The sequence below is a fragment of the Protopterus annectens genome, chromosome 4.part1 (assembly GCF_019279795.1).
Source record: "Protopterus annectens isolate FY-2018-M chromosome 4.part1, PAN1.0, whole genome shotgun sequence".
In the NCBI taxonomy this organism is placed as follows: domain Eukaryota; kingdom Metazoa; phylum Chordata; order Ceratodontiformes; family Protopteridae; genus Protopterus; species Protopterus annectens.
The window spans coordinates 572,261,800-572,284,596 of NC_056734.1; the positions used below are offsets into that span (position 1 = coordinate 572,261,800).

The 22,797-nt window shown below is 39.7% G+C and overlaps 1 protein-coding gene across 3 annotated transcripts in view; it reads left to right on the forward strand.

Annotated features, from left to right (window-relative positions):
• Positions 1-22,797, forward strand: part of USP13 (ubiquitin specific peptidase 13) — a 1,684,661-nt gene that overhangs the window by 104,199 nt on the left and 1,557,665 nt on the right. For all 3 annotated transcript variants that reach the window (XM_044070383.1, XM_044070384.1, XM_044070385.1), the window contains exon 2: positions 12,710-12,835. In XM_044070383.1, the coding sequence (XP_043926318.1) occupies positions 12,710-12,835 (126 nt within the window). The remainder of the gene's footprint in view (positions 1-12,709; positions 12,836-22,797) is intronic.

Genomic DNA, 22,797 nt, shown 5'->3' on the forward strand with positions numbered 1-22,797 from the left:
CAGTCGTAGGTGTCGGAGGGGGAAGGTTGGTTTCCCCAGATTAAAGTAATAAGGTCTTCAGCCATTGTTATCATTTGTGTCTTAGGCATTGAGGCCTGACCATACGGTCTGGGTGTCTGTTTTCTAGGCATGGTTCGAGTTTTAGGCCTTGAAGAAGAAGATGGTGTCGGTTAGTCAGTATGCCTGAATACACCTTCAGAAGCCGGTGCCTGCACAGCGGCTCCGGACCCATCCAAGGAAGAGACATCCGCAGGTTCCACAGTTGAAGCATCTCGCTGCATACTGGACTCCAAATGGGTCTCACTAGAGGCCTGCGAATCTGAAGTAGCAGGTATCAGGGGCTGCGAAAGCGCCTCACTGACTACCGGCGAACTGGTGACTAGCTTAGGAGAAGCGTCGTCAGCAGCTTTGGACCTAGGCAGCTTGTCTCTGTCTTTATCTTTGTGTTTTTTCGGAATGTTGGTAGTCAGGTGGCTTACTGAAGACGTATCTGGATAATAGAACCGAGTACCAAAATATTTAGAAGCTAAAATATACAGATGACGAATAGTTTGTGGTTTAAATAAGGCACAAAACCAACAGAGAGGTACGTCATGGTCAGGGGCTAGGCAAGGAATACAGTACGAATTAAAATCTTTATGAGGTATTTGCTTTCCACAGAAATACAATTATTGACTTTTACTGACATCAGTTTAGAGCAGGTTTCCCCAACGGGGTACTTAGCTTTAGTTGAATACTTTGGTTCCGAAACTCGAAAACGAAAATTTCAGGAGTCTGCCAACCGGCACTTGCAAACTGCTTCTGCTTTGGGCACTGCACGGCAAGAAAGACTAATGTAATGGCGTCGGCTGCATGCTTTATACCCCTGACTACCTGACGTCACAGAAGATGAGACAGCAACCGATGCAGGACCCAAGACTTTGATAATCAGGCCGACTGAGGGCTACTGCAAGCAGATAACCCAAATGTGATGACTGCAACAGTGAATACACTCTAACATCTACGTTTATGGTAAGTGTGCACAACTGTACTTTCTGCAAAATGAAGTGGATGAAAATTACTTTGTGTTCAGTTGGTAGGAGGCCTGCACATCTTAAACACCTCTTTATGAAGGACACTGAATGAACTGAAGAAGTGATTGTAAGTAAAACTTTTTTGTTGATTTTAATATTTTTATAAAGGTTCCTGATTTAAATTACTTGTTATTTACTTTTGACTGTAGAATAGTTATGAACAGTTTGTACTTGGAGATATTTTAAATGTGAGTTGGGGTAGGAAGTTTTATCAGTGGCCATATAATATGCTGTTGATATTAAAGTAAAAAAATACTCACTTTTTTTCCAGACTTTATAAAAATATGTTCCTGTACTATAATGCTATGATCGTTGGCTGCTGAGGATATAAATCTATATTTACTCATATAGACAATTAAAATATAATAACTTCCTGCATTGTATTGCAGGTGGATATCTAGAGTAATGTTTTTACTTTAAGCTATGTAATGTGTTTTAAGTAATACGAACTCATTCCCTCCAGGAGAGCTGTTTTGAGTGTGTACCTTTAACTCCCAGTGGGTGTGGCTTCATCCTTTAAAAAATTAAGTTATCACCTTACAGTACTAACAAATAGTCACTGACAGAGGTCATATATCAATGCAGTTGTGTTTGCCAACATGTATGCTTCAAGATAAAATATTCTGATACCTTGTATGTAGCATGGTTTTGGAATTATTAATGCAAATTTGAACAGGCAATATTTGACGCCTAGAGGAGCAGTAGGAGGTAACTGCAGAAACGCCTGGAGACGTCAAGAGAAAATGAAAAACACGAAGAAGTAGTCATTTCTTGCATTTGTAAAGTCGCTGGCTTGTTTTTATACTAGCATCAGATGTTGGCTGAAAAATAAGCAGTCTGCAGATGCAAGTAATAGCAATTAATTATGAGAATCTTGGGGAATGCATTCTGAGTGATGTTTTTTGTGGTTCTGCAAGATACAGTCTAACTTTTGAAGTGTTACTGGCAAGAAGTTCTGGCCTCACCAGCCATGTTAGTACTTTTATGCTTTAAGTATGACTCTGTTCAAGTTACTATGTTTAAGGTCAGTCAGTGTACTTTTTTCTTAAGTCTGTAAGTTAATGTTCACTGATAGCATGCAAGTTGTTTTTTCACATGTGGGAGGGGAATAGAGATGAGACAAACATGGACAGTGATCTGAGTAAGTGGGAAACCAGGCTCTGACACTGATTAGCATGGGTTAACCTTAACTTTAGTTAATATCTGTGAGTGCGGCTGCTGATTTGGAGCAATCGCTCTTATATGTTGGAGTGGGTATCCTTTTGGAAAGTGTATATAGTTTAGTGGGCATATTATGAGTTAAAAGGGAATGGGTTTCTGAAAATGTATATCGTATTTGTTTATTTATTTTTGAGAGTTTTAAATTGAAGGAAAAGTCTGGGAAATGTGATGTGTTCAGGCAGAGAGAAAAAGAAACAACTAATTACAAGCTCCACCTGACAGCCATTAGTGTGAGCATGTAAGATGAAAAAGGAAAATATATGTGGAAGAATGGTCCTGTATAATATGTGGGAGGAATGGCTTTCTGTCAGAATGTATGTCTTGGCTAATTTAACATGAACTCTAACAGGACTTAGCGACACAGGTAAAAAATAGACTACTCAATTATTTTAAGAAGTGCAGAGAGCAAATAGCATTTTTATAGCAGATACATTTTGAGAGACGTGAACTTATGAGTTTGACAAAGGAATGTTTTTAGGGTGGGCATTCAGTGGAATATGAGCGGCATAGGGAAATTGGAATATTTATAAAGATTCTGTGTGGAGCTTCAATATTATTAGAAGAGAAAAAATGACAATGGTAGATTTGTGGTAGCAGGGGGTTATTGACAAGAGAGGAAGATTACACTGGCATGTGTTTATATTTCACATAAAAATACTGTTATGGAGCATAGGAGAGTTTTTGGAGAAATATTATTTCTGACTGGTCAGTGGAACTTGACGTGCAATAGTGAGGATGTATCTCTGGACCTAGAAGAGAAAATATTTAAAGATGGTAGATTCAGTAGCAGGAACTTAGATACATATTGTTCTTCAAGATACAATAACTGAGCTAGATTGCATAGAAATATTTCACATAGACTTTAAAAACATGATAGAAGTAGGAGAGGAAGAGATATAAGAAAAAGTAAAAGGAATTATTTAGAGGGGTTGACAAAGTTTAAGGTATTGCAGAACTAGGACAATCTCTCAGTACAAGAATGGGAGCTACTGCAGAGTTTTAAAAGAAAAAAATAAGGGGGTATTTAGAAAAGTTACTGTTAACTATTTTGATAAAATTTCTAGAGAGTAGGACTTCCAAAATGGCTGCACACTGATCAACAGTTCAACGTGAACTCTTCCAATATGAAAAGAGAAACTGAGAAAAATGGATACCATTGAAACTATTTTTGGAGATAATTCATTTACTGGCTAGTAAGTATACTGCCAGGGTGCCAGCAAAGGTGACATTTGGAAGATCTGAAAGAAAATCAACCAGAAAAGGTGAAGAAAACCTGTCTGGGAAAGATTCTGCAGCTGTTAAGCAAAAAGCAATTCAAGCTTAAACTTTGGTTAAATAGATGGCTTCCATTAATTTAGAGGAAAAAAAATAAATCAAATGTACTCCGAAATGATTAAAATAAATGAAACATTGAAGGAATATAAAAACTGATATAACAGAAGGCTGGAAAAATAGAAGAAACTGTAGCTGTTTAGATGATCTGATAAAACTGCAAAAGTCAGAAGTTGAAGTGAAGAAAAAGCTGCTTTAAAAAATAGAGTTAGAAGATCAAGTGTGCAGACAGAAACTGAGAAACGGGAAGGTACAGACTGTATTCTGAAAGTCCTGAGAAACTGGAAGGTACAGACTGTCTTCTGAAAGTACAAATAAGCAACTGGACTGGTGTTCTACGGCAGGATTTGTTGATTGAAAGGGCACATCGTGTGTGCTCCTTACTTGGCCATGAGAAAGCAGTCAAGATGTGTATTAGTAAAGGTGAAATCATACCAGCTGAAAGAGTTGATCCTGGCAAAATTGTGGCAAAAGGTCAAAGTATTAAAAATTGGAGACAGTAGAGTGTGAAAAATTATTATTCACTTTACACTAGGCAGAAGAGAAGCAAATTCCCAACAGTCTGGGAATGTCAAGAGGCAGATCTGAGATCATTTTTTGATACACAACAGGCTAAGGAGGGAATAAAAATATTTAACTGAAAGTGAGCCAACAAACAAAAGGGGACGTTGCTTCTCATTTTTCTGACTGTAAAGTTCAAAGAATTTCCAAATGAAACCTTTTCCAATGTTCCAAAGAAAAATGCATGAGACAGAAACAACACAAGAATTGTCAAGAAGGATAAGGAGTACATTAGACCTGAACCATAGTCTAGCACTGGGAGATGGAGATGATCAGGAAGATGAACAGCAACACTGAAATTAGTGAATGAGCTTGAGAGTATAAAGCATCAGTCATATTGGTAAAAAATGGTTTTGCAAATAAAAGTGCCTGAGAAAAGACTGGATTTTTCTTGACTTTGTTAAACATATGGGCTGGCTGTTAATCATATACCCCACGTTGTCTTTTAATGTTTAGATGAACGTTGAAGGGAAATAAACAATTTTTGTTCTTATTAGTACTTGTACAAAACATTTCATGATTTAAACTGCATTTTTTATATTGTAAAGCACTTTTGTATAGTGTGCAGTCAGGGATATTTTAAATGTATTATAGTAAACAAGTGTGTGTTTTAGTTGCAAGAAATATGGATTTTACTGTATAAACAAGAGAAGAAAGGCTGAGCAGAAACAAGTGTAAGTTAAACATAATGCTGTGATCAGAACCACTGGTGTGGGGTTGAGGATGGGGGTGTAAGTGTGTTGATTATATTGCATGTAGAACTAAGTTGATAAATCTGAAGTAGTTTACTTCATTTGGTCTTCAACCTGTGGGTTATGGATCCGTATCGGATCCAAGCTGGCAACATTTGCTAGCATCAGCTCTGAACTCCAGACTCCTCCCCTTACCCATAATACACCTCCACTGTCTTCCATCCCCAGATCTTTTTTGCTGCGATTTGCTTCACATTGTGTCTTCTGAACTCCAGCTAGCAGTGGGTTATTAAACTTTCTGTGAGTAGAAAAATGTTCTCTTTTTCATCAGATTAGGTTAGTATAGGTACCCCATCTCCTCCCCATCAATTTGGCGATGAGTGTTAGTGTTTTTAGATAGTTAGAGGAGTTTGTTCTGTGGTGCCCCTCCTCCCCTCAGTGTTTTCTATAGACTAGTGTGGTGAATGGGTGTGTTTGTGTGATCTTTTAGAAAGCATTTGCCTGTCTTTTTTCAAGGCTTTCTTTTTAACTTTAGCATGGCTGAAAAGCTTGTTTTCAAGCGCTGCACAGAGTGTGGACATAAGCTGTACCCAGCGGATGGCCACACTCTGTGTGTTTTGTGCTTGGGTGTGGCCCACCTTAGTGTGGATTGTAGCATTTGTGCAAGCTTCAACTCCCGCACCATAAAGGATAGGAAGGCCAAGTTGGCCCTCAAAGGTCTACTTCCTCTTTCTGATTCTCTTTCCTCATCTTCGGCTTCAGTTACAGCGGCTGCTGTGGCTGCCTCTCCCTGCTCTCTTCCTCTGGCTTCTCCTCTCTCCCAGGCTGGGACTCAAACTACTGTATCTAAGCCTGTGGTAGCAGAGCAGAAGAAAGGGAGAGAGAGTAGAAGACGAGATAAAAGAAGAAGAGGTCCCCGGACCTCGCTTCACCCAGCAAAACTCCACAGACCCGTAGCTCCCCTCTGCTTCAATCTCCGAGGTTCTCCCTGGAGCCGGAGGAGACATGTCCAACCTCTCGGGCCTCAGTACCGGACCTGCCAGGTTGGAGACCGTAGCCTCGTCACGGTCAACTCACTCCTTGTCGGATATGGATTTGGATAAGATGATGAGATGCTTTATCCATACACAGATCCAGATGGGAGTCTTGCCAGCCCCCTCTCTCTGGAGGGGGAGCTTGCTTCCTTTTTCATCCTATTTCTCCTTCTCCAATCTGACTTTCGGCTTTGGAGTACTTGGATCCGAGGTTGACTTTGGTCAGGGGGTCGGCGCCAATGGTACCTGTTTCCTCGACTCCGACCAGCTTGGATCCAAGCCAGACTCTGAGCCAGAGCTTGGGTGTCAGATCTGAGTGAGTAGAACTTTTTCTATCGGCTCTGACTTTTGTTGGGCCAGGTTCCCTCCCTCAGATCTCCGTCCACCTCAGGCCCAGCTCCGATTCTCGCATCAGACCCGGGAAGACCTGCCTCCTTATTGGTTTTCCAGGAGGTTCACTCTCCTTTGGCATTTGATGTAGTAGAAAGGGTCCTCTCCATCGGATCGAGACCCCTGACCACCCCCTTAGACTCCTCCCAAACCCCCTTGGCTCTGTCTACATCCCCATTGTCTTACCAGAGGGACAGCCCGTGTTCAAAGAGCCCCAGATGGTTCTCCCCGAGGAACAAATGGCTTGCGAGTGCCCCCCAGAGAGCCCCCAATGGAGATGTGCCTCACAAGCATACATGCAAGAGGAGGCACTTCGACTCCCCCAGAGTCCCTCTCCAAGGACACGGATTTAGATGATGGAGAGGGTTCCCCAAGATCACATCCCAAGGATGTCTCCTTTGGAGACATCATGGAGATCCTGCACCAGTGGGGAGGTTGGTCTGCCCCCAAACCCTCTTCTGATGAGTCTGTGTTCCTGGAGGCTTTCGGCATGGGCCCATCTACTTCCTGGGTGTCCCCTCCCCCTCCCGCAGATCCTTTGGTGAATTTGGTCACCTTGTGGGCATGGAAGGAGCTGGATACCATGGAGCCTATCCCCAAGTGACCCGATAAAATCTTAAGCCGCCCCCATTGATAGACCTCCCTGGAATAAGGGCTCCCCCATGGACACCATGGTGGTAGCAGCAGCTACTAAGAAGGAACTTGCCCAGTAGAGTTCCTTGGTCCACCCTCCTGACAGAGAGTCATGGATGATGGACCACCTAGGGAAGCAGGTGTATGCTTCAGCTACCTTTTCAATCAGGGAGCTGAATTATTTGGCTCATGTCACTAGACTCCAACGCAGCCTAGTAAAGGAGCTGGAGGAGTCTCCCCCCAAGTCCATGTCCTAGGAGGACAAAGCTTTGTTCTCCGTGAGGATGGTCACTCTAAAAGCAGGATCTAATACGTCCATGCAACCATTCCCATGCTACAGAAGGAGCGGCTAGGGCGGCTGGGTCCGACGTGTCCATGAGGCATAACACTTGGCTCAGGTTATGTCACTTTTCTGAACCCTTCAAGGCGTTGTTTGCCAATACCCCTTATGATGGCTCTTTGGTAAGACCGTCAAGGAGACATTAGTCCAGAGTGAGAAGGATGGGAAGACACTATCTGCTGTCGGGATCTGCTTCTCTAACCCTCAAAGGTCCTTTTCTCAGAACCAGAGAGGGCAAAAGAAGATGTGGTTCCGGAAGTCTCAGTATTCCCGGGATACTTAGGGCTCTTCTTCCCCCAGAGGCAGAGGGGTTCCGCGGAACTTCGGGTCTCAAGATCTTTTCTTGGACAGACCTGGGCAGCAACCCTGAGGGGTTGCCTTACTGCTCTACTCTGGTGGCAGTCGGAGGATGATTGTCCTTGCACCCAGTGGCATGGGAGTCCATAACAACGGACCACTGGGTGCTTCAAATCCTATCCAGGGGATACTCTATCCCCTTTGTGGGTTTTCCCATATCTCCCAGACACCTCCCGGATGTACCACCCACACAGAGAGAGGCAGCAGCACAGGAAATTTCCAAGCTGCTAGTAAAACGAGCCATCGAAACCGTCCCCCCAGATCAGTCCAGATAGGACTTCTACACCAGGTTCTTTTTGGTGCCAAAGAAAATGGGGGACTTGAGGCCCATTCTGACCTCTCTACCCTGAACCTGTCAGTTGCTAAAGAGAAGTTCCAGATGGTCACTCTACAGTCCGTCATGCCGTACCTGCAGGAGAGCAACTGGATGTGCTCGTTAGATCTCCAGGATGCTTACTATCACATGAAAATGCACAGAAGCTCCAGGAGGTTCCTTTGCTTCCAGCTAGGAGTCAATCATTACCAATTTCGAGCCCACAAAGTGATGGAGGTTATAGTGGCTCACCTGAGGCTTCAGGGGATTCAGGTCTATCCGTACGTGTACGATTGGCTCCTCACTGCTCCCACCAGGCATCTACTTTCCGAACCCAGGGATTATTTCCTGACACTTGCCCTACATTTGGGGATGACAATCCAACACATCCAAATCTCTCCTAGATTCTGTACAGGTGATAGACTACATTGGTGCCAGGATAGATACTTTCAGGGAGACATGCATCCTCAGGCTTTGAACTCTCTCCGAGGTCAGGAATATGTTGCACTGATCTACCATTTTCATCTTCCAAAGGCGGAATCAGTGTTGAGGGCCCTAGGCTCAATGGCGGCAACTGTAACTCTTCTTCCATGTGCTCAGTTGCACATGCAGATTCTTCAGTGGACTCTAGCGGTTCAGTGGTCCCTCTTGGAACTACCATTGACTTATCCTATTCAACTCAATTGAGCATGTTGGTCATCCTTCATATGGTGGATGAGCTCTCCGAACATTTTGGAGGGACAACCCTTCATTCCAGCCCCGGCCCAAACCACAGTTACCACGGATGCCTCTCAGCTCTGGTGGGGGGCATTGTTTGGGCAGGACAGTCCAATACTTGTGGTCCCCCATAAAGACCAGCTTGCATATCAATATCTTGGAGATGAGGGCGGTCCTTCTAGCGTTGCAGACCCTTTATGCCTTTCTTCCTTTGGGGACAATTGTTATTCAGTCGGACAACATATCAGTAGTCTGGTATATCAACAAACAGGGAGGGACCAGATCTTACCCCCTTTGTCGCAAGGCCATGAGAGTGTGGGAAGGGGCGATCTCCACCGGTCGCTTTCTCAATGCAACACACATTCCGGGATGGTCCAACATTTTAGCAGACAGATTAAAATCGGACCATTCTTATGCCTTACTAGTGGTGTCTGAATCTGTCAGTAGCGGAACAGATCTTCAGCGAGTGGGGGTCAACCTTGCTGCAATCTCTTTGCATCTCCTTCCAACGTGAAGTACAGCAAGTTTTTCGCTCTGAACCCCCTGCCAGGGGAGTCCCCCAGAGACATGCTAGTTCATGCTTGGCCTCCCAGTCTTCTGTATACTTACCCGCCAGTACCTCTCATTCTGAGGTTTCTGCAGAAAGCTCTTCAACTGGGGAGCAAAGTGATCCTCATTGCCCCATTCTGGTCTCGCCAGGTATGGTTTCCCTTCCTTTGGTCTCACCTTCTGGCTCCACCTTGGATCCTAGATCCCATTCAGGATTTAATTTCACACCCTTCGGGGGGTGCCTCATCCGAGTCTGGACAGCCTGAAACTCACGGCTTGGCTGCTGCAGTTCCCGTAATTGCTAGGGCTCATGGACTATCCTCCTCAGTTAATTCTATTTTGGTAGCTGCTCATAAGTGTTCGACCAGAAAGGTTTATCACAGTAAGTGGAAACATTTTTCTTTCTGGGCCTCTCAAATGAGTTTAGACCCTTTCACGGCCCTTATTTCCAGTATTCTTGATTTTCTAGCTATTTTCCAGCATGATGCTAGTTCTTCTACTGTTAAAGTTCAGTTGGCTGCCATTTCTCATTTTTATGTGGGCAGGAATTATGCCTCCATAACATCTTCCAGACTGTGTAAAGCCATTATCAAAGGCACTTTTTTGTTACGCCCCCCCCCCCAGTCAAAGATCCGGTTCCCTTGTGGGACCTTACTATGGTGCTTCAAGCTTTGGTCGCTCCGCCTTTCGAGCCTGTTGCAACTGCAGGTCTAAAATTTTTATCTTAGAAAACAGCTTTTCTGGTGGCTATTACCTCTGCAAGAAGGGTTTCAGAATTACAGGCCTTGTCCATCAAAATTCCGTACTTGATTTTTCATAAGAGTTTTCCTTCGAACCAATCCATCCTTTCTTCCGAAGATGGCATCAGCAGTTAATATCAATCAGACTATTAATTTGCCTGTGTTTTTTCCTAATTTTATGAACAAAATGAAATACAAACTCCACATGTTGGATGTTCATAGACAGTTACGATTCTATTTACACAGGACAAAAAAGTCTCCATAAATCTGATCAGTTGTTTGTTAAAAGGGTTTATAGAAGGAAACAATCTCCAAGGTCACTATAGCTAGATGGATCTCTTGATGCATCCTGCAGGTCTATAAGGACAGAGGCGTGTCCCCTCCAGGTCAGGTAGAAGCTCATCCCACTAGGTCCATGTCTACGTCTGCGGCTTTTTGGTGTAGAGTGTCTTTGGATGACATTTGTTCTGCAGCTACTTGGTCCTCATCGCATACATTTATTTCTCACTACAAATTGGATTTGACTTCCAGAAGGAGAGCATCCTTTGGTTCTGCGGTGCTCCGGAATATCCTTCCATGAGGGCCTCCCAGGAGTTTAGTAGCTGGGGACTCTGTCCCACAGGTTGAAGATCAAATGAAGTAAACTACTTCAGATAAAGAAGTTATGTACTCACCATAATGTTCCATCTGAGCAGTTGTACTGCATTTGTCTTCAACCGTCCCTCCCTCCTTCCCCCGGACCTTGGCGCATGATCAGCCTATGGGCTGCAGTATGGGTCACAAGTATATTTATCAAGTCGGGTTCTCAATATAAGTTCAGCAAACTCAATCTGGGGATGGAAGGCAGTGGAGGTGTATTGTGGGTAAGGGGAGGAGTCTGGAGCTCGGGAGTTGATGCTAGCAAAAGTTGCCAGCTCGGATCCGATACAGATCCGTAACACACAGGTTGAAGACAAATGAAGTACAACTACTCAAATGGAACATTATGGTGAGTACATAACTTCTTTTTTTCCTTGTTTTTACAAGAGTCAGAGTGCAAAGGATTAGTCTAGCTACAGACACTTTAGCTAGCAGACATAGGAGACACTCTCTCTCTCTCTCTCTCTCTCATGCTCTCCCTGTGGACAACTGAATAAACTACTTGAAATTTTAACAAGGGAAGTAGGTAGACATACAAGTGTTCTTTAGTACTCCCACAGGAAGGGCATCAGACAGAGTCTCCTTGATCTTCTAGCTAAAGTGATTTTATCTGGACTAATCCTCTTTAATCCTCTGTACTTTATTTTTACTATTACTTATTTTTATAAGGGTGGGTATCTAGATTAATGTCCTTGGCTTAAGCCATGAATGACTTCTTTTGTAAACACATTTACTTAAAAAAATAAGACAAAAAGATGAAAGCTGTTAAAAATGCTAATCTTCTCGCATCTGTAAAGATATTAGTTTTTTTCCATTAGCAAATGTTAAGTGACAGATGAAGTCTACAGCAGAAGGCAGTTAGCTAGGAGAATTCCATACATTCTGTTCTGAGTGAAATTTACAGAGATTCATTCAAACATCTGCAAGTTGTAAGCTTTTTTTTTTTTTTTTTTTTTTTTTATTTTACTCTCCTGTTTAGGCAAGCTAGGTGTTTGCATTTTAATTACCTGTCAGAAGACTTAATGTACTTTTAAATGGGAGTGCACATTTTTCCTGTCAGTTTAAAAGTTATTTAAAGTATTTGAAAAACATTTTTTCTGTGGAAAAATAGGGGATGGCATAGTGTTTTTAATTGCTTTTTACTGTGTATTTATGTGAAAAAAGTAACTTTTAAAGACTAATTTTTTACTGTTTTTTTGCTTCTAGTTTTCCCCAGGAAATAGGCATCATTTTCATTTGCTCTGTTAAAGACTGCAAATCCCAGTCACTTGTGCTGTCCTTCCCCTCCTGTAAAAAAAAAAAAAGCAGGCTGTCTGTCATTCAACATCTCAATCTCCAATGCTGACCTTTTTGGCTTTCAGATTTTTATTGGTGTTGCAGTTTTTTTTTTTTTTTTTTGCTATCTTTTTGCTATCTTGACGGATGTATCATTCTGATTCTGAGATCTGTAGCAAAATTAGTTTTAGATTTTTTCCATAGTTCATCTTTGTTAAACTAATCTTTAAAGTTAAAATAGTTATAACTTAATTTAGTAAGTTCAAGGGAGGGTATGACATGCTACTGTTACAAAACTACTAGAACCTAAAAACTGAACCTTTTTCAGTTTGTCAGTCACCTGTTTGTATTAGTAGCTGTAGAAGCTGTTATGATCTAGAATGATACTAGCAATCCAGGAGTAAGTGCATAGGGACTGTGGTCTTAACACTTAAAGATTTAGGGTCATAGAATGAAACCAGCACACTGTATTACTCTTTACTGGTGGTGAGCGCTCATCTTAAAGCTTCTTGAAGAACTGGCATAGCTGGAGTGTGCTGGCAGTCTGTATACAACTCTCAATTACAGTGAGAGATGGTCTGTTTTTTTGCTTGGTGACAGTTTTATGTTTTTTTCTTGTATTTCTTTAGAGTTGTTTTAGAGTTGTACAAAATAGGCAAACTGACATTTTATTTTTGGAGTGTACCTGATTCATTGCTGCAAGGCACACTATTATGGTAGCACTTTCCTGTACTCTTCTGCAGATTACTGTAAGCTTTAACATTTAAATATATGGGTAAACGCTGTGATAGCAGCTACTGCCCTGGTTTATTTTGTCATTATTTTATGCATCTCTTTTTCCAGGAATCTGAAGGTGGAATCTATGTGTGTATGAACACTTTTCTTGGATTTGGACTGGAGCATGTTGAAAGACATTATCGTAGAACAGGCCAGTGTGTTTATATGCATCTGAAACGTCACATCAAAGAGGTAAGAAACAAATTTATGCTGTCATTCTCTTAGTAACTGAAACATGCTTATCAGTTATGTATTTCTTTTCCATTCTTCGTCTTCTTTTGAGCTTTTTAATGGTACATATTTTTGACCAAAACTGTAATCTTTGGACTTCCAAGATGGCTGGACATAGTAACTCTAGCTCTTCCAATGTGAAAAGAGGTACTCAACAGAGAAGGCCAGTAGACTTTTGTTTTTTATGGGTAAATTTCAGTAACTGGCTAGTAAGCATACTGCCTGGATGCCTTGAAAAAGAAATTCAGAGCACCTGGAAAAAAAACAGCTACAAAAAGTGAGGAATAAATACTGACTGGGGAAAGTTCTGCAGCTGTTCAGCATCAATGCAACTTTCAGATGTCACTTCCAGTAACCTACTGGAGGAAATAAGACAGCTGCACACAGATCTGGTTAAAATAAACAAAACATTGATAGAGTTTATCTACACAAAAAAGGCAGGAAAATGGAAGAAGCTTTAAACAGATATTCAGATGAGGTGAAATGAAGAAAGGCTGGCTGGCTAGGAGACTGCCCAGGAAGAGCTACTTAAAAAATAATAGAATCAGACGATAGAGCACATAGGGAAGACCTGAGATTTTCAGCTATACCAGAGAAGCTGGAAGGGACAGACTGTATTAATTGTATAAAAGCACAAATAAGCAACTGGACTGGTATTCCACAACAGGAGTTGCTAGTTGAAAGGTCACATTGTATGAATCTCCAAACCTTGCTATGAGAAAGCAACCTAGACTTTTAATAGTAATCCTACCAGCAGATGGAGTTGACTCTGACAAAACTGTGACAGAAGGACAAAATACTAAAAGTGGGAGATAGCAGAGTGCTTGTGGAGAATGATTACTCATTGTACATCAAGCAGAAGAGTACATTCATTCCACTATTCAGGGAATGTTGAGATGTAGGTGTGAGATTCAAACTGCTGTACCCAGCTGTCTTTAAGGCATTCTTCCCTGGAGGGACAAAATCATTTTGATGAAGTACATGCTAAGGAGGAAATACAAACTCTTGCCCAGGAGAAACTGAGCTGTGAAACAGAAGGAGATTCTGCTGTTTGTGTTTCTGGTAATAAAGACCACAGAGAAGTTGTACCAGTGAAACATTTTCCACTGTCTCAATGGAAAAGTTGGAGAGAAGGACGGGAGAAATGTTGACCAGAAGAATTAAGAGTACATTGAAATGAAGCAAAGACAGGATTTGGAGCTGGAGATGAACACTAATAAAACCAGTAACTTAATGAGGGATTACAGTGCAATAATTATATTTGTGAAATTATGGCAGAATAAGAAAATCTGGAAATATGTTTCAGAATTTGTTGGACTTGTGGGGGACTCTAAATGTATAAGCCCTAGTTCATGTCATTAATGTTCAGAAAAATGCTTTGGGGAGGCAAAGAGAGAGGAGAAAGTTAACTGTAAGTAAAGAAAACATTATTTTCTTAATAGTACTATTTTGTGGTGTATGGTTTTCTTTGCATGCTATAAAGTAAAGTTTTCTCAGTTATTTTTAAGTGTAATAGAGATTGTAAATAGGTGGTGATGATCTTTTTTCCATTCTTTCTCCAGTCTCTCTTTCTTCTTCAATTTTAAGAAATCTAGGCACTGCAATACAAAAAAAAAAAAAGCCTGGTTAAAAGAGCATGGCAAAAGAAAAATCAATGTGTTTTTTCTCATTCTTGCATGGGGGAATGACTGGATTAAGGACTTTAAATTGATTTAGTAACAATATGTAAGAGAAAGCAAGTAAATGAAAAATAATATTGAATGTTATGAAGCTTTTTTTTTTTTTTTTTTTTTTTTTTTTTTTAGCAAATGAATGTATGATTAGTAGCAATTCTGTATCTGGCTGTCATGTCTCCATGGAGGCAATCTGATAAATAGAAATTGGCTGTCTGGTTCTCCTATCTCCATGCAGACAAATCTGATAAAGAGAATTGGTTACAGTCTTGTGAAAAGTGATTGGGTGCGAAAAAAAGAGATTGGGTGTGAAAAAAGAGAAACTGACTAGGCGATAATGTTTCTAAAAGCATTCAGGAGTTTTCCCAGCTGGGAGAAGTATAAAGATAAGACAGAACCAGTTAGCACTTGGTAGAAGCACAGACTGTACCATGCATCTTAGCATGGATAACCTTTCTTTTTGGTTAATTCAAGTCTGAGTTTGGCTGTCAGTTTGGGACATTTGTCCCTGTTAGGAGGGTAAAACTTCAATATTTGAAGATGCACATAGTTTTGTGTGTTAGTATTAAATTAATAGGTTTTAGGGGGTTTGTTTTTTGTTTGAGGGCTTTCAGTAAAACAAAACATTTTGGAAGATGTGACATAGGCTCAAATTGATGACAAGAAGCAACTATATAAAAGTTCAACCTGCCAAAGAGTGTATACATGTATCACAAAAGTTGGAAGTAGACATTTAACAAAAAGGTGTTGTATATAAAAGGTGGGAATAATAACTTTTAATACGGTGATGCTTTCTGTAACGTCTTTCAATGTCAGTGGTCTCACAGATAAATACAAAAAAGAAAGAACAATGAATTGTATTAAAACATAGTGAGTGCAAGTATCTGTGTTACAGGAGACACACTTGGAAAGAACTGAACATGTGAATTTGATAAAGAAAGGTTTTTAGGATGGATATTCAGTGGAATATTTGGGACAAAGGAAAAAATGAATACTTGTATTAATTGCAAGAGGATCCCCACTATTGATAAAGGATAAAAATGGTAATAGTGGCAGATTTGTAGTGTTAAGGGGCTACTGGCAAGGGAAGAGGATTACATTGGAATGTATTTATATTCCACTTCAAACTGTTCTAATGGAGCTTAAAAAATTCTGGGAGAAATAAGTTTTCAGCAAGGAATATTACTTGTAGGTGGGGAATGGAATTTGATTTGCATCAGGGAAGATGTGTCTGAGGGGCCCAGAGGGGAATGTATAACAAAGGAGGGTAGATTTTTGAAGAAAGTTATGAAAATATTTGGCATGGAAGATGTGAATTGAGTAATAGGAGTTCCGAATTAATTTACATATTATTCCCCAAGATATAAAAACTGGGCTAAGCTAGACAGAATTTACATTTTACAGGAGCATGTGCATTTATTCGAAGGTCTTGATACACACCCAGTAACTATTTTAGGTTGTGCTGCAATAATAATTAAAATAAAAACATAGGGTAATGAAATGAAAATGAGACACTGGTGCTTTCCCACCTATCTGTTGAAAAGAGAGGACTTTAAGGAATGGTTAGTGGAGATTATTCAAGAGTTATTCGAGAGGATAGAAATTACTTCTGAAAATATAGCTAGGGAGTGGGAAAAATTAAGGTGGAGTTTAAAAATAGGGAGGAAGTAAGAGAAATGGCGCTATGGTTAAGAAATAAATATTTAGAGAGACTGACATATATTAACATATTGCAGAATAGTGGGAATCTCGCAGAATAAGAAGAGGATCAACTTCAGAATGCTAAGCAGAAAATAAGGGATTACCTTGATATACATATAAGTTTAGAAAGATTGCTGTTAAGCAACTGTTTTTTGATAACACTAGAGCACAAAAACTTTTAGCACAAAGACTCCGGCAACAGAAAGAAAGGACTGCAGCTAAGCTTAGGGGAGCCTATAACAAGGATGGTAATGAGATCCTGTAGAGGTATTAGAAATATATTGGAAATTGTATGAAAGTCTGTATAAAGCAGAGAAAATGGAAATCAAGAAAAGGTACAAATAGAAATATTTATGGAAGAATTAAATATGCCAATGTTAGAGGTAGATTAGGGTCAATTACTAACAGGATAGGAGAAGATGAGATAAAAACTGTGATGTATAACCAATCTACAGGAAAGTCCCAAGGAATGTATGGTATTCCTGTGGAAGTTTGGAAGCTAGGAGGGAAAAACTGATAAAGATCTGGAAGGTTTTGTTTAACAGTATTTTAAGAGGAGAAGTACCAACATCTGGAGAAAGCGGTGGTAGCTGTAATACCTAAAGAGGTAAAGATCCAGCTTCATACAGGCCCATTTCAATACTAAACCAAAAAGTGTTCATGTCTGTAATGGCTAAAAGAATGATAAAAGTAATGCCAGAATTGATAGATATAGATCAATGTGACTTTGTGTAGGGGAGGCAAACGTGCCAACATTACCAGAATACTGAGAATTAGATTGAAGCAGACCGTAAGAAAATACCATTGTTGTTGGTGGGTCTTGTTGCAGAGAAAGCATTAGACAAAGTAAGCTGGGACTTTATGAGCAGGGCAATGGAAGCATTTGCATTTTCCTGCAAAAATTATAAGATTGACTAGAAAGATGCAAGAGGGATTGGAGGCGAAAATTGAAGTAGTTGGGGTCCCCTCTGATAATTTCTACTCGAGCAGAGTAGAAATCCTGCCTTGTTCTAAACCTTATTCCTCCTCCAAAACATTATTCTGCATATGTTATTCCCACAGTTCTTATTTGTCTATGACATTTGCTCCTACCCTTTTCTAAAGATCCCATTTCCAGTTGTTTTATCTCTTGTTACTATATTCACTTCTACTAGTACAGCTGGCTTAGACTTTGATTTCCATTTTCCAGTAATTGCTTTTTTGACAGCCACCATAATTAAACTCAGGAAGGCATTACTAAGTGTAGGCAATTCTGATTCAGTATCATAGCTCAAAATATCATTTCCCTAATTATACTAATTTGCTTATCCAGTATTTCTGATAAAATAGTCTGCAGGAAACTTTTAAAGTTTGCTAACTCATTATACTCCTACAAAATATGTTCCCAGTTACCTCTTTCTTCCTCATCACACCTCCAGCATTTGCTATCTGCCTGAAGAAAAATTCTTTGAAGTCTACTTGGGGTAAAATATACCAAGCAAATATCCTAAATGTTTTAGACTTTGTTACATATTTGGGAGTCCTGTATATATCCTCCACTTGTTTCTTTGTGAATTACTTGTACAGTCTCTCTCTCACAATCCTTTCTAACTTCCCATGATTGATTCTTATAGTTATCATTGCAAGATTTTATATGCTGTAACTAATTATCCATTTTTTAACATCTGCTTCTATTCTAGATTCTATTAAAAGCTCTACCAGTGCTGGTCTTTTGGTTAGGATCCCCCTATTTCTTTCTCTTTGCCCGTACTTGGATATCAATCTTTGATAGGGAAGGCAATCTCTAGCCTGCAGTCCAAAGAAATTCTTAGCTTTTTCCCATTCTGTTACTTTTCCCTGTAATTGTTTGCTCTCCGTACCTTGATTCCTTTGCCAGTTTTCTATAATAAATTCCAGCCCCTCTTACCTATTGTCTGTATCCCTACTTGCAGTCAGCCCTATCAGCAGAATCTTCTTTCTCCATTCCCGTGTTGGATTAGTTCTTAGTATCCTTTCTACTACTTTATTAATATAATATACTCTATGGCTGTTCTTCTCCTTGAGGATCGACATCCCAAATCCTAGTCTCTCCTTGTTTCTTGAGCTTTCCTGCTTCATCATTCCTTTCCACTTTCAGTTATAGTTTTCTGTTTGTTCTGTATATAGGAGCCTTAACTGTGTAGCTTTGAAATGCCCCTGCAAATCAGATAATCCCAAGTCACCTTGTTCTATTGGAAGAATCATTTTACCCAACTTGAGTTTTCTCCTTCTCCCCCGCCAGATAAAATCCTTCAACTTTTATTAATTCTTATCCACAACTTCTCATCTAGTTGATAAAAATATGCCTGACCTGTATATAAAACTAAAGGGGCTAAAAACACTGCTTGTATATTGCTATTTGTATCCATAAAACAGAGCATCCAATTTCTCATTTTTTTGTATTATCCTTTGTTTCATCTATTCTCACATCTCTTTAGTTGCCTTGACAAAATCATTTTAATACATCTTCCTAAGTACTTCATTTTATTGTATCCCCATAAATATGGGTATTGCAGAACCAATTTGTGTGTGGGTGTGTAGTTTACAGCTATTGCAACCCACACTAATAACTCACATTCTCCAAGCTCCCTGATAGACTGGATACTAGTCTCTAATCCCTGCAAATACCGTAATCCAGAAACACTACCAGACTCCTTGAGCGATCACTCGCCTATAAAGTTACTCTGATATACCACCCATCTCCCTAAACCACACTGGATTATCACCTGCCGCAAACTCTCCAACTTTAGCCCAGATACTTTTTGTACCCTCCTCTTTAAAGTGGACTGGAACTGCTTAACACAGCTTCCACTAGATGAAGCAGTAGAAACCTTCAAGTCACCTTTCTTTAGCATTCTAAATTCTATAGCTCCACCCAGAAAAGTTTGTGTAACAACAGATATTTCTCCCTGGCTGTGTAAAACCACCTGTACCCTCATGAAAACTAGGGATAGAGCTTGAAAAATATGGGTACAAACCATATGCCTAACTAACTTACAAAAGTACAAAGAACTAAGAAACCAAACAAAAAAAAAACTCATCAACAAAGACAAAAAAGATTTCTATTATAATCCCCCAACTACAGTCTAATCCCAAAAAATTCTGGAATGCATTAAACCACATAATACACCCTGACACTCCTACATCACCTAATCCCTGTCCTGACAAGTCACCAGAAGAGACTGCCAATATCTTCAATATGTACTTCATAGAAACAATTTCCATACTATTTGACCCCAGCCACTCTGTCAATAACACTCCCAACCCCCCTGAAACCCACCCAACTATCAACTCATTAAAGCCCTTCTCACTCAAACCTGTCTCCACTTACTATATTAAAACTCTACTCTCTCAACTCAAACCATGCTCTATATCTGCAGACAACATCCCTTCATATTTTCTCCATACTGCTGCACACTCTCTTGCTATCTTTGTATCTATCCTAATAAATTGCTCAGTCTCTGAATCAACAGTTCCATCTATCTGGAAACAATTTTACACTCTTCCTATTCATAAAGGAGGTAACTCCATAGAAATTGCTAACTTCAGACCAATTGCTATCCTCTCCCCTCTCTCCAAAGTCCTAGAAAAACGTGTACACAAGCAAGTTATGCACTACCTCTTACTCGTATCTTGCCTATTTGTTGACCTCTCAAAAGCTTTCGACACTCTCACTCAGTGCTACTTCACAAACTCATTAACCTTAACTTCTCCCCAGATACAGTTGCATAGTTCTGTAGCTATCTCTCTGACAGACTGCAGTCAGTGAGATGGGACAGTGTACTATCTACCCCCTTCCTGTTAGAACAGGTGTCCCTCAAATATCCATTCTTGGACCACTATCTAATATATTTTCACCAACACACTTTACTCCCCTTGTCCTCAGTCAAGTATAGTCCAGTACGCAGATGACTGTACAGTCATTACTGTTGCAAATTCACCTTCTGAACTCCTTTCAACTACCCAGGCTTCCTTTCACTCACTAGAAGCATGGTTCACAAATAACCAGCTCATTCTTAACCCTACAAAAACAAAAATTGCTACTTTTTCTCCCTAAAAACTATTTACCACAACAAAACATCCCTTTCCATAATGTCCCTAAACAATACTCCCATAAAAGTTAAATCAAGCACAAAACTACTTGGCATTACCATTGACGATCAACTAAAATTTGATTTACTCATTTACAACTGTATCAAAAAAAAAAAAAAACATTAGACGCTAGGACTCCTGTACAGGAACAACAAATTCCTCACAACAGAAGCTAGAATTACTCTTACTCATGCATACCTTCTACCATGTTTAACTAACTGTTTCCAAATACTCACTAATCTAAATACATCCCTACTTACCAAACTTGAATCAGCCTATCACAAGATCGCAAGATTTGCTGCTCAACAAACATATAAATCTCACCACTCTCTCTCCCTAAAATACCTAAACTGGCTTAGAACTACCTCACCTGCTTCTTCAATCTCAGCTGCAAATCATTCACTCCATTCTATATCAGCCAGCCTTCTGCCCTGCTCTATCACTTCTCATCTCTAACTATTGCCCAACCAGGCATCTCCAAAGCGCAACCCAAGATCTGTTAAAGGTTCATAAACCCAATTCCAAGGCAGGCTGTAATCTATATAGCTATTATCCCTCTATTGCATGGAACAAATTCCCACTAGAAGTAAAGAACCTTACTCACCCCAAACAATTTAAATTAGCTACCAAAGACTACTTTAAAAAACATTGGACCTGCCACTGTTCACAACCACCTTGACCACAACCAACTCACTTTGAACTGGGTAACAATTACACACCACCCAATATAATAATATACTCCCTTTACTTCCCAAGAAATTCTCCTAAAGTATTGTCTATACTCTGCTTAGTATTGCTAGATTGCCTAACCTACTGAAAGTAAAACATTTAACTTCCTACGTGTTACATTTTTTACCGTTTTTTGATTTGTATTGTTTAATCTTGTATATTTCTATGAGTGTAATAACTGTTATTAAAATGCTTTCTATATTGGAGCTTTTCTCCCCGGGCCTGCGCTGAAAAAGGGCTTCAACTCAAGTCGGACACTCCCGGTCAACAAATGTAAAATAATAAATAAATTTATCTTCATTAATTTTGTATCTCTAAAAGACTTGAAACTGTCTCAAAATGTTCCACAACACGGAAATGCCATTTTACTGTTTTATCAGGTATAAAATAATATCATCTGCAAATAAAGCCAACTTTTCTTGACTACCATACCATTTATATCATTGAATTTCTGAATCCCTTATTTTCTTTGCCAGTGGTTCTAAATATAATGCTAATAACAAAGGTGAAAGAGGACACCCCTGCGTAGTTCCTCTGCTCTAACTGAACTTAGAGAGGAGCCCTCCAACTTCAATTTTCACCTCCAATATATCTTCCTAATGAATGTTGCAATTTTATCAGGGAATGCAAATGCTTCCCTTGCCTTGCTCTTAAAATTCCAGCTTACTCTGTTGAATGCTTTCTCTGCATCAAGACCCACCAAGAACAGGAGTATTTTCATACATTTTGCTTCCTCTGGATCATTACTGTTTATTCATGTCAAATGTTGGTTCCCCTCCACAAAACCAGATCAATCCATATCTATTAATTTTGGCATCACCTTTACCATTCTTTTAGCCATTATAGACCCACCCAATTTATAATCATTTAAAATTGAAATGGGTCTATATGAAGCTGGATCAGATGGTTCTTTACCATCTTTAGGTGTTATCGCCACCACAGCTTTCTTCCAGGACGTTGGTGCTTCTAAGCCTTTTAAAATAATGTTAAACAAAATTCCAGATCTCCATCAGTTTCTTCCTTTCTAGCCTCAAAACTTTCACAGGAATACTATCTATTCCTGGGGCCTTTCTTGTAGGTTGGTTATACATCACCATTTTTATCTCATCTCCTCATATCTTAACCGTTAGTAATTGAACCTCATTGTCCTCTAACTTTGGCATATTCATTTCTTCCATAAACATTTACATTTGTATCTTTTCTTGATTTCCACATTTCTCTGCTTTATACTGATTTTCATAAAACTGCAGAAATATTTCTAGTTCCTCTACAGGACCTCTGGTTATCTTCCTTGTTATAGGCTCTCTAAGCTTGGAGACAACCCTTTCTATTTTCTGTTGCCTGAGTCATTTTGCTAAAAATGTTTTGTGCTCTGGAGTTATTATTAAAAAACAGTTACTTAACAGAAGTCTTTCTAAACTCATTCATATTATTGAGGTAATCCCTTAGTTTCTGTTTTGCATTCTGCATTTGTTGCTCTTTCTGTTCTGTGAGATTCCCCCCATTCAGCAATACTTTAACCTTAGTCAGTCCCGCTAAATAATTCTTGTTACTTCTTAACCACATATCTTTTTATTTCCACCCTATTTTCAAATTGCACTTCAATTTCATCCTACTCCCTAGCTATATTTTCAGAAGAGATTTCTATCTTTTCTAATAACTTCTGAATATTTTCCACTGCCTATTCCTAAAATTCCTCTCTTTTTAAAA